Source organism: Neltuma alba, unplaced genomic scaffold (genome assembly GCF_004799145.2).
Source record: "Neltuma alba isolate B1F8T4 unplaced genomic scaffold, ASM479914v2 tig00004928_pilon, whole genome shotgun sequence".
Lineage (NCBI taxonomy): Eukaryota > Viridiplantae > Streptophyta > Magnoliopsida > Fabales > Fabaceae > Neltuma > Neltuma alba.
The window spans coordinates 468,733-480,722 of record NW_021633912.1 but is presented as its reverse complement, the minus strand read 5'-3'; the positions used below and the strand labels follow the sequence as shown (position 1 = coordinate 480,722).

Here is an 11,990-nt window from a genome sequence, read left to right as displayed (position 1 = left end):
CCCCCTATTTTATCCTTTTGTGATAATTAATTCATTGCAATTAATGTAGTATAGAATTTTGACAAGGATATGTTTGGAAAATTTTTTTTTTTTTTTTATATATTTAATGACATAAACTTCCTTTTAACTACTATTTGTTTTTGTCTGCATGAGATAGTTCGATCGGACATATTGTGGGCTGGCGGAGTATTATTATTTCTGAAAAATATTCCAGTACTATCTATTTGAATGTTAGTGTGATGTGTCTAAAATACAAGGAAGAAACTAATATGTTGTATACTTAAGTTTAGAATTTTATAATCCTTCTCCAATTCACTGTATAAGAATGGAAAATTTTCTGTCAATGAATTAGGAACATATAAAATATGATTCTGCATCTCCACCTGCAGGGAACTCCAGTGAATATCATTGTAGGTTCTCATGTCTGGATTGAGGATCCAGATGTTGCTTGGATTGATGGGCAGGTATCAAAAATCTATGGAAAGGATGCCGAGATTGAAACTACCAATGGGAAAAAGGTTCGCCTGCTGCCAATAAATTGTTCCTTCATCCTTTGTATCTGGGCATTTTTCTTTTTCAATATCGTCGTAAGTTCCCCATCTGCATGGACTTTCATGCTGGAATTATTGCTCAGCGATCTTGGATGGATGAACAATTGAGTTTTGTTTCTTTTATGATTACAGTTAATGCAAAAGAAAGAGAACATCATAATGGCAAGCATGATTACTCCTCCTTACGGACTTGCTATATTTACACTAATAATGAAAGGGCAAGGATACACGCACGAGCCTTCTCTCTTTCTCATAGTTTTGACGTTGTACTTGATATTTAAATCACCTTGATCTACAATCAATTATACGTATTGTTTAAGTTCCTCAAATTGGCGGTCAAAATAATTGACCTCTCCTAAATGAGCCTAACTCAATCTCTATTTTGTTCCTTGCTTTTCTTCTCTAGTTCAATTACTGCTGTGGGCATACTATGCTGCCGTAAGAAAATTATGTCTATAATTCTACTTCTACAAGCATAATAATGCCTTCTTTCGTGAAGCATCAATTACTCCCATCCATGTATTGTCAATTGGAAATGGAATGCACAAAACTATAGAAAATCGATTCAGGCAGAAATTTAATCTGAATTACCATCTCAACTTCTGTTTCGGGGTTTTCAAGGTTTCTGCAAAATTATCAAAAATATATCCCAAAGATATGGAAGCTCCAGCCGGTGGAGTGGATGATATGACAAAGCTGTCTTATTTGCACGAGCCTGGGGTCTTGCAGAACCTAAAATCTAGATATGAATTGAATGAAATATACGTAAGGCTTTCTTTCCTTTAATATTGCATTGTATGCGAAGTTTATTAGCCGAAAATGCTTATTTCCTTCTCATTTTGTTATTGTAATGACAGACTTATACTGGAAATATTCTTATTGCCATAAATCCATTCCAAAGACTTCCTCATCTTTATGACCCTCACATGATGCAACAGTACAAGGGAGCACCATTTGGAGAACTAAGCCCTCATGTATTTGCAGTAGCTGATGTTGCATATAGGTAATTTCTTATAGCCAATTTTTGTTTTTGTTATTGAGTCTTGAAGCAATGATAAAGTTTGTTGCCATGTGACATGGAGGTCATATGTTCGTGGGAGCCTTGTGCATGCTGCCACCTTTTTTATTGAACCAAATATCTAATTGATTCTCTTACTAAAATCAGGGCAATGATTAATGAAGGAAAAAGTAATTCGATTTTGGTCAGCGGGGAAAGTGGAGCTGGTAAAACTGAAACTACAAAAATGCTTATGCGTTATTTAGCTTTCTTAGGTGGTAGGGCTGCTACTGAAGGACGAACGGTTGAACAACAAGTTCTTGAAGTAAGATTCAACGAACTACTCATTCTATAATTGTAAAAGAACAATTTGCATTCCTTTACCAATAACATTCTATTTTTAAGTAATTCAACATGGAATCTCATGTGACTCTGAATTGAATGATCTGAATGCAGTCAAATCCGGTTCTTGAAGCATTTGGCAATGCAAAAACTGTTAGGAATAACAATTCGAGGTGTGTGTATTTCTTTCATAGAGGCAGTGAATGATTACTTGGACTTCATTTCTGTCTCACTGCATTCCCTCTTACCCCATTCTGCAACTACAAGACCACTTGATGTTGACAGTAGCTGTTGGAGAGATTGCCATTTATGGAATTTTCTTTTCCTAACTTGTTGATTACCTCAAAAGTTTTTGCCAACAACTGTTTTCAAATTTTCCTTGTTTTAATGATGCAGTCGATTTGGTAAATTTGTTGAGATCCAATTTGATAAGAGTGGAAGAATCTCAGGAGCAGCCATTCGAACTTACCTTCTGGAGAGGTCTAGGGTCTGCCAAATTAATGATCCTGAACGCAACTACCACTGCTTTTATCTCCTTTGTGCTGCACCACAGGAGGTGTCTTATTGTTAACAATCTACTTGTCGCTTGTGATAATTCCTTTTAATAATTATGGCAACTTTTGTTGGCAGGAAATTGAGAAATACAAATTAGATAATCCTAGATCATTTCACTACCTGAACCAATCAAGTTTTTATGAACTGGCTGATGTAAGTGATGCTCGTGAGTATCTTGCTACCCGGAGAGCTATGGATATTGTTGGAATAAGCCAAAAGGACCAGGTATATCTTTTCATGGCTATGAATTTAACTTCTATTCTGCTAAAATATGGAATGATTAAATTGACTCTCTGTTTTCCTGACTATTTTGTGTCAGGAAGCAATTTTCCGAGTGGTTGCTGCAATTCTTCATCTTGGCAATATTGATTTTTCCAAAGGAAAGGAGGTTGACTCATCAGTTCCAAAGGATGACAAAGCGAAATTCCACTTGAAAACAACTGCAGAGCTTCTCATGTATGTTTTCTGCGATGGGATTCAATTACCTTCAAGGTGATTGTCATGATCGTATTTCATGTTTTATCAGGTGTGACGCTGATGCCTTGCAAGATGCATTGTGCAAACGTGTCATGGTCACCCCTGAGGAAGTTATAAAGCGGAGCCTCGACCCCCAAAGTGCCGCAATCAGTAGAGATGGCTTGGCAAAAACAATTTATTCTCGGCTATTTGACTGGTAACATGCTTTAAATGAAAACAATTCCATATTTTCTGTCCTTTATTATGGTACAAGACATGGTTTTGGCACTAAGTGAAATTATTTGGGATTATACAGGTTGGTGGACAAGATTAATAATTCAATCGGACAAGATCCAAATTCCAAATGTTTGATTGGGGTCCTCGATATCTATGGTTTTGAAAGCTTTAAAACTAATAGGTAACCTATAATGTAGCCAAACAAATTCATATAAATGAGAATGCAATGCTTAACGTATTGCAACAAACGACATCTGCTTGTTTTCAATCCTTTGTAACTTAATTTCAGCATATCATGCTCTGCAGTTTTGAGCAGTTCTGCATCAATTTCACAAATGAGAAGTTGCAGCAACATTTCAATCAGGCAAAATCTCTGACCGCATTAAGCATTTCAGTTTCTTGCGCATATATTATTTCCACATTTGACAAGTCTGATGATTTGCAGCACGTGTTTAAAATGGAACAAGAAGAATATACAAAGGAGCAGATTGATTGGAGCTACATTGAATTTGTTGATAATAAAGATGTTTTAGACCTTATTGAAAAGGTTCCCCCTCCCCCCCTCTTTTATTATGATATTCTGATTGATTAGAACCTGCAAAATGGTCAACCGACTTGTCCAGAATAGACAATTAGAGATATTTACGCTTTCAAATATTCTCGTGATGATCTTTTTTATGTTGTCCAGTGTTATTTATCTATTGTTCTAAGGATACACTACAGTCTATTTTTGTGACTCTGCAGTACCTTTAAACAGAGAAAACACTGTTGATTGCTTTCTGTGAATGTTAGGCATGGACATGTGGAGCATTGCCACCTTACATTTGCAAAACAGAGAAACAGAGCAAAGTGTACAGGATATGAGGGGCTTGTGCTTTATCCTCTCATTTAGTCCAAAGGGACCATTAAAGAACCTTCTAACAATTTTAGCCTTTGAAATGCATTAGTTCTTGAGAACAACTGAACAATCAAGAAGTTTACTTCTGAGTTGTTTTCCACTAGATTTATGCTTTTAGGCTTATTTTTACAATCTGCCAAAATCCAATTCCTTATTAGGCTTTTCCTGTATTTCCCCTATTTTTTTTCTTAGTCTTTCATGTTGACTCTTCTTTTGCAGAAACCCGGAGGAATTGTCGCTCTCCTTGATGAAGCCTGGTAAAACAATGTTTTCTTCCTTCTTCTTCTTGATTGTTTTTTGTCCTCTGAATTTCTTTCTCCAAAGTAGTGCTCTCGTATCTTGTTCAATATTTTTTTTGACTTATACCTTTGGATGGAAAGATGGAAAACTTTGGTTCTTTTTGTCTAATTGACCTTGTCACAAAATTAGATGCCATATTGAATCTGCTCCTTCATTCTTCTTATTTCTCTTTGTCTTTCAGCATGTTTCCCAAGTCAACACATGAAACATTTGCAAATAAGCTTTATCAAACATTTAAGACTCACAAGCGTTTTATAAAGCCCAAATTGTCTCGAACAGATTTTACCGTTGCTCATTATGCCGGGGAGGTATGACTAATTATCATAGCATCAAATGCTTGAAAATGAAACATTCTTGCTTATGGATTCTTACACTCATCAAATGGACAGGTCTTATACCAGTCTGACCAGTTTTTAGATAAAAATAAAGATTATGTGGTTCCTGAACATCAAGATTTGTTGGGCGCTTCCAAATGCCCTTTCGTAGCAGGTCTTTTTCCTCCTCTTCCAGAAGAGACATCTAAATCATCGAAGTTTTCTTCCATAGCTTCTCGTTTTAAGGTATCATTACTTCCTTGTCCACTTGTATACCTGCACAACATTTCCTTAAAAAATTGAATGCATTTTTACTATCGGGCAGTTAAGAAACCATGTTTTCATAATCTGAATGGTGCAGCTACAACTACAGCAACTAATGGACACATTGAACTCGACAGAACCTCATTATGTAAGATGTATAAAGCCAAACAATGTCCTTAAGCCTGCAATATTTGAGAACGTCAACATTATGCAACAACTTCGCTGTGGTGTAAGTATGCCTGATATCCGACTTTTATTCCCTTCTTTGGATGATCGTTTGTATAAAAAGTATATCCATAATTCTGTGTCTCCAATCCCCTTCTTTTGTAATATCTTATACTTGACCCTATAGGGTGTTCTAGAGGCAATCAGAATTAGTTGCGCTGGTTACCCTACTCGCCGTCTTTTCTTTGAATTTGCTCACAGATTTGGAATCCTTGCCCCAGAGGTTGTGGATGGAAAGTAAGTACTTTTAGCACATCACCTGCTTCATGCCAAGACAGCACTAATCTAAAAATTTATTTCCTCTATGAGCAGCTCTGATGAAAAGGTCGTTTGCCAAAAGATTTTAGAGAAAGTGGGTCTTAAAGGATATCAGGTATGTTTTGCCGAAGTAACTATTTTTGTCATGTAGTGGATTAGCAGAATTTTGCTGGGTTAAAGAACTAAAATCTATGAACATGATTGCATAATTGTATTACATGCGTAGAAACATTCGTGCCACCATATTTCAGGGACTCAAAATACGTTTGATTGGCTATGAATTGTTGTAGATTGGGAAAACGAAGATATTCCTGAGAGCAGGTCAGATGGCTGAACTAGACGCACGGAGGGCTCAGGTACTCAGTCGGGCAGCCAAAATTGTCCAACGGCGCATACGAACCCATCAAGCTCGTAATCATTATCTTGCATTACGTAGAACTACCGTATTCATGCAGTCTTTATGTAGAGGTGAGATACTCCAAAATTTCAACAACCTAAGTCAGTTATCTACCAAATGCTATTTAATTTTCAAGATTATGGGCTTCTCCAATTAGGATGTGAGACACACTTCACTGCTTAATCAGTCTCTTGTTACTACATTTTACTAACATGCATGATATATGATCTATAGGAAGACTGGCATGCAAACAATATGATAACATGAGAAGGGAGGCCGCTGCAAAGAAAATTCAGAAAGACGTGCGCAGATATACAGCTAGGAAAGCCTATAAAAGACTCCAAGCTTCAGTACTTATCTTGCAAACAGGTTTAAGGACAATGGGTGCTCGTAACCAATTCAGATTTAGGAAGCGTACTAAAGCTGCAGTCACTATTCAGGTCATTTTTTACTATACGATTGACATGACCTGCCCATTATGATCGGTATACAGTATTCATAAATAAACACTCTCTCTTGAAAATTGCAGGCTTGGTGGAGATGCCGGAAGGCCACTTTGTATTACAAGAGGCTCAAGAAAAGTACTATTGTTGCACAATGCAGATGGAGGGGGCGATTGGCCAGGAGAGAACTTAGGAAACTCAAAATGGCATGTTTCTGTCTTTCTAGTGATTTTTATTATTTTTATATTTATGCTATTACTGTCTTAATTGTGATATCTGTGTGGCAAGCATGTCCTCTCTTTACTAATTTTCTTGATATAATTTCTCTTTCTCTACTGTTAGTTAAAATTACTTTATTTGCTCTAGGCTGCAAGAGAAACTGGTGCGCTTAAAGAAGCAAAGGATAAGCTGGAAAAACGAGTGGAGGAACTTACTTGGCGTCTGCAATTAGAAAAAAGTTTAAGGGTAACATCTATATTTTGTGGATGGATATTATGTCAGAAATTTTTGTTTTTATGATATTGTATGCAATCATGAATTTTGAAGAAAAAACTAAACCTCTCAATTTTTAAGCCCTAAACAGACTACAAAATTTTGTGCAGACTAACCTAGAAGAAGCCAAAGCACAAGAAGTAGCAAAACTGCAGAACTCACTGCAGGAGATGCAGAACAAGATTGATGAAACCAATGCTTTACTTGTTAAGGAGCGGGAGAATGCAAAGAAAGTTGTTGAAGAAGCACCTCCTGTTGTTAAAGAAACACAAGTTCTAGTGGAAGACACACAAAAGGTTGAGTCACTAGTGGGGGAAGTTGAGAGTCTGAAGGTAAGAAAGTTCATTCTAACTAGACCTCACATGTGCAGTTAGGTAACTTCTACTTTCAAGCATGTGTCTTTTTATGCATATATGGTTCCTTCAAGTCTTGGAAGCATGTTTACCTATAAGTATTTTGTAAAGAAACAACTATATCAGCCTCTCAGTAAAACATTGTTCTTTTTACAGTTCCTTTACTGGTAAATTTAAACAGAAGTTGGTAGCAGGTTTACAAATCAGTACATCAGATTGAACAACATTCCTAGAAAAGAATTTATAACCTTTTTGTTTCTGTTCTGAAAATTAAATTCAGTGATATAATAATACATAACTTATCATGTTAGACAAATGGATTATTCATGTCGTTATAGATTTTTCCAGAACTAAGTACAAGTTTTATTGTCTTTAGAGTGTTTATATGAGAACTGTCATTAGATTGTTCTCAATATAATAAAGGGGTGTAGCTTGTCATGTCCTGCTTGTAAATTTGAGAAGCATAATGAAATCATATTTTGTACTGCAAAGAAAGAATTCCTAGTAAATAAAATATAGGAAAGGAAAAATAATTAATGCCAGCTAGAACGAATTATTTCTTTCAATTAAACAATTATGGTACCAAGGAATGCAAATGGTTTGCAGCGGAATTTAGATTTTTTTTCCCTTCAGTATCATTTGACTGGATCCCAAAATTAATATAAGTAGACTAATTTCTGCTCAAGTTAATGGTGATGAACTAAAGTTATTGTTTGCAGCATATCATGATGAAGTTACCTAAGTGATGTTACCTTGGGCTTTATGTTCACACAGACATCATTAGAGTCAGAGAAACAAAAAGCTGAAGATTTTGAAAGAAAATACAATGAATCTCAAGCTTTTAGTGAAGAACAAGGCAAAAAATTAGAGGACACAGAGAAGAAGGTTCGTCAACTACAGGAATCGTTAACCAGGTAATAAAGTTGTTTGATGTTATTGTTTTTTCATGCTAATCATAGATCAACTTTCAAAATGTCGATCTAAAGCTTTTCCATTTAACTCTCTTGTGGAGTACTATGGTAAACTTTTTTATACGTAATTTCATCTTTAAAGATGGGTCATAACCACTCATTAATTTGCTAAGAGAATTGGTTAAAATCTCATGATTGATTAGGCTGGAAGAGAAAATTACTAATTTAGAATCAGAGAATCGGGTTCTACGTCAGCAAGCAGTATCCATGACACCAAATAAGTTTCTTTCAGGACGCTCTAGATCTATTATACAGGTAGTCCATGGAATGCTTCTTATGCACGTACATGACTATAATATAAAGCTTGGTGTTAGTTTAATATATTTTCTTGCCTCGTGTCAGAGAGGCGCTGAAAGTGGTCATATAGTCGGAGAAGCGAAGATACCCTTGGTATGTAGCTATTTTATATCACTGTTTATTTGGGTGGGATATTACGTGGACCTGACTCTCATTTTTGCCACCTGATAAACCAATCAGGATCTTCATAGCTCATCAATTAACCAGAGGGAACATGCTGAAGTAGATGACAGACCACAAAAGTCACTAAATGAGAAACAGCAGGAAAATCAAGACTTGCTCATCAGATGTATTGCGCAACATGTAGGCTTTGCAGGGAACAGACCTGTTGCTGCATGTATCATATATAAATGTCTCTTACATTGGAGGTCATTTGAAGTAGAGCGCACTAGTGTTTTTGATCGTATTATTCAAACTATTGGCAATGCAATTGAGGTGTAAAAGGCGAAACTCTATCATGTTGTGCTCTCTTTATTACTCTTGATGTCTCTAACCTTCTAACTCAAATATTTATTTGGACTTTCAGACCCAGGACAACAATGATGTCTTGGCTTATTGGTTATCCAATGCATCCACGCTTCTATTGTTACTCCAGCGCACACTTAAGGCTAGTGGTGCTGCTGGCATGGCCCCACAACGCCGTCGTTCTTCATCCGCAACCCTATTTGGGAGAATGACACAGGTAAACACGGTGTTCTTATTTGAACAGAGCAATACCTCTAGAGAAGCTTTCACTCTTCAAATAATTCTTCTTGTTGTTTCAGAGTTTCCGTGGAGCCCCTACAGGAGTTAACCTCTCCTTAATCAATGGTAGCATAAGTGGTGGAGTAGACACATTGCGTCAAGTTGAAGCCAAGTACCCAGCTTTGCTTTTCAAACAGCAGCTTACTGCATATGTAGAAAAAATATATGGAATGATTCGGGATAATCTAAAGAAAGAAATTTCTCCCCTGCTAGGGTTGTGCATCCAGGTAGGTAACTGTTTCTTTGTGTTCAAAGATCGTTGTTAACTTCATTTGCCATCCTTCTATCAAATTTATGGATTTCAAATGTAATTGTTTGATTGTGATGAGATAGGCACCAAGAACATCCAGAGCATGCTTGGTTAAGGGATCACTAACAGTTGCAAATACTGAAGCTCAGCGAGCTTTGATTGCTCACTGGCAGGGGATAGTTACGAGCCTTGGGAACTTTTTGAACACTTTGAGGGCAAATCATGTTAGTAGAATCTCATTTGACATCATCTTTTGCCTCTTCATACTGTCATATTTGTATTATGGGGATAGGTCATCATGCATTTTTTGGCCGACCCTTGTGATTCTAAATTTCAGATTTTGCACATTACTTGACAGGGGTTTAAACTTACGTCCAACTTATTCTTCAAAAGAAGCAGAAGGGGTTTTATTTTCTCTCCTACACGTTTTATTTTCCTGCTTTGTTTTGACAGGTTCCCCCATTTTTAGTTCGTAAGGTGTTTACTCAAATTTTTTCTTTCATCAATGTTCAACTATTCAATAGGTTCGTATGCTTTGCTTCCATAGTTTTTGGGATTGTTTTCTGTTCTGCAAAATAATTTTATCATGACATATTTTGATTCTTGCAACAGTCTCCTTTTAAGAAGAGAGTGCTGCTCATTTAGTAATGGAGAATATGTCAAAGCTGGGTTGGCTGAATTGGAGCACTGGTGTTATAAGGCGACAGATGAGGTGCCTTAATTTTATTGCTCTTATCCTGTACAGTTCTGTTGATATGAGATAACTACTAACCTCCCATTTTCCCTGCCCCTCCTCCTTCCCTCTACCAAAACGATGCAGTATGCAGGTTCAGCGTGGGATGAGTTGAAACATATCAGACAGGCGATTGGATTTCTGGTATCTTTCTACCTGCACTTGTTCCGATGGTAAGATAGCCAATACAGCAAACTCATCTTTTCCACCCTTTGTTTTGTTCAGGTCATACACCAGAAACCTAAGAAAACACTGGATGAAATAAGCCATGACCTTTGCCCGGTAAGCGGAGGCAATTTTACTCATTATGGTGGCAGATGATATAGTTACCTGAACAATTCCCAACCTAATTCCTCTATTTGCAGGTCCTCAGCATCCAGCAGTTATATCGGATTAGCACAATGTACTGGGATGACAAGTATGGTACACACAGCGTGTCACCTGATGTAAGTTTCCTCAGAAAACCTTTATTCAAAAATAGGCTTGGAGTTATCTCTTCCTGAACTCCACAGCATGATAGCTTCAGGAAGAAAACGTGCAGAAAAACTATGTTTAAGCTTTGCCTCGTCAATGTTTTCATCTAGGTTATCTCCAATATGAGAGTGTTGATGACCGAAGATTCAACTAACGCAGTTAGTAGTTCTTTCCTGCTGGATGATGATTCAAGGTAAGGTGATATCGATCAAACGAGTGGATATTATTTCCCTCATTTCAGCTATCACTAATGTTTGATTTCACCGGTTTTGCAAGTTTGATGTGGTCATGAAAACCAACATTGTTTAATACTAATGTTCTGTAATCCATATGGAAGAAATGCGGTTGGCATTAACCGTTTGGAATTATTTGCTTGGCAGCATTCCATTTTCGGTTGATGATATGTCAAAGTCGATGGAACAGATAGATATCTCCGACGTGGAGGCCCCACCGCTTATTCGTGAGAACTCTGGCTTTAGTTTCTTGCTGCCAAGCCCAACTTGACAGCCTCGTCAGCAGAATTGATGAACTGCACATCGACGCATCGAGCCGGCTAATTGTTGAATTGGGACGCATCAGAGACAAGTCAATGGACTTTAACATCGTACAAAGGCTGATCTTCCTCCTTAGATGTATAACTAGCATTTGATTTGTAATGCGGGGGCGCCACTGAAAAGCATTTAAAAAAAAAAAAAAAAGGATACTCAATGCGCACTCTTCAGTTTGACTTTTCAGCACCTAGTTTTAGATACAACAGAACAGGATAATTCTTTTACTGTTTTATTTAAATAATTGATATAAAAATGCAAGTACATTTGTATCGGCAGCAAAGTTGGTTATTTTATGTTGTTTATTAAAAAAATATGCATAGAAAACAGGTTTTTTTTTACTAGAACTTACCGAGTCTGTGAATCCATTTGTTTGGATTAACGTTTGTCAAACTGATGTTTTCATAAATTATATTCGTTGTTTTTTAGGAAGTTAGTTTGACAAACTGTTCATTTAGATGATTTGAAATTTTATGAGATATACATTTTATAAGATGTTGTTTGATGTTTTAAGTAAGAGATTAAATTTAAATTATAAAAACGAGTCAGTATATTGTCGGAAAAAACTATTTGTAAATACTAAATATATTTAATCATCATATCCATATAAATTGCGGATCATAAGAATTTTTAAAATGCATTAAATTCTTACTACCTCTTGCCAACAGATATAACTTAACGGATCTAACCTAGACTATGTTTGGATCACCGTTCAGACTATAAAACATGCATTGGGACGTACGAAACGTGAATTAGGGGGTTATTTGAAGATAAGAAATTGTTTGGGATTCCGCTTTCTCTATCGCACGGTAATCTTCAAATTGACTTTTCTCTTAATGGAACTTTTTCTTGCTCATTAGGTGCGTTGCTGTGAGTGAAACCAAACGTTTT

The 11,990-nt window shown here is 36.5% G+C and overlaps 1 protein-coding gene and 1 long non-coding RNA gene across 2 annotated transcripts; one reads left to right on the top strand and one right to left on the bottom strand.

Moving 5' to 3' along the window:
• The first annotated feature begins 365 nt into the window (after positions 1–365).
• LOC114746237 (myosin-11-like) lies at positions 366–11,205 on the top strand. Its single transcript, XM_028934463.1, has 37 exons — positions 366–518; positions 1,173–1,316; positions 1,409–1,554; positions 1,717–1,873; positions 2,005–2,063; positions 2,287–2,446; positions 2,521–2,670; positions 2,765–2,901; positions 2,972–3,118; positions 3,218–3,319; positions 3,445–3,502; positions 3,584–3,685; positions 4,256–4,293; positions 4,518–4,644; positions 4,726–4,896; positions 5,012–5,143; positions 5,267–5,376; positions 5,452–5,512; positions 5,688–5,865; positions 6,029–6,234; positions 6,324–6,443; positions 6,604–6,702; positions 6,840–7,061; positions 7,857–7,996; positions 8,197–8,308; positions 8,396–8,443; positions 8,531–8,785; positions 8,877–9,032; positions 9,115–9,321; positions 9,428–9,568; positions 9,798–9,868; positions 9,957–10,056; positions 10,165–10,221; positions 10,303–10,359; positions 10,443–10,523; positions 10,662–10,744; positions 10,932–11,205. The coding sequence occupies exons 1-37, from the start codon at positions 366–368 to the stop codon at positions 11,053–11,055; spliced, it is 4,611 nt and encodes a 1,536-aa protein (XP_028790296.1). The 3' UTR covers positions 11,056–11,205.
• Positions 8,821–10,519, bottom strand: LOC114746177 (uncharacterized). Its single transcript, XR_003740253.1, has 3 exons — positions 10,408–10,519; positions 10,117–10,318; positions 8,821–9,238 (listed from the first exon to the last, which is right to left on the bottom strand). It is a non-coding gene; the product is annotated as an uncharacterized LOC114746177 (long non-coding RNA).
• Positions 11,206–11,990: the final 785 nt, after the last annotated feature.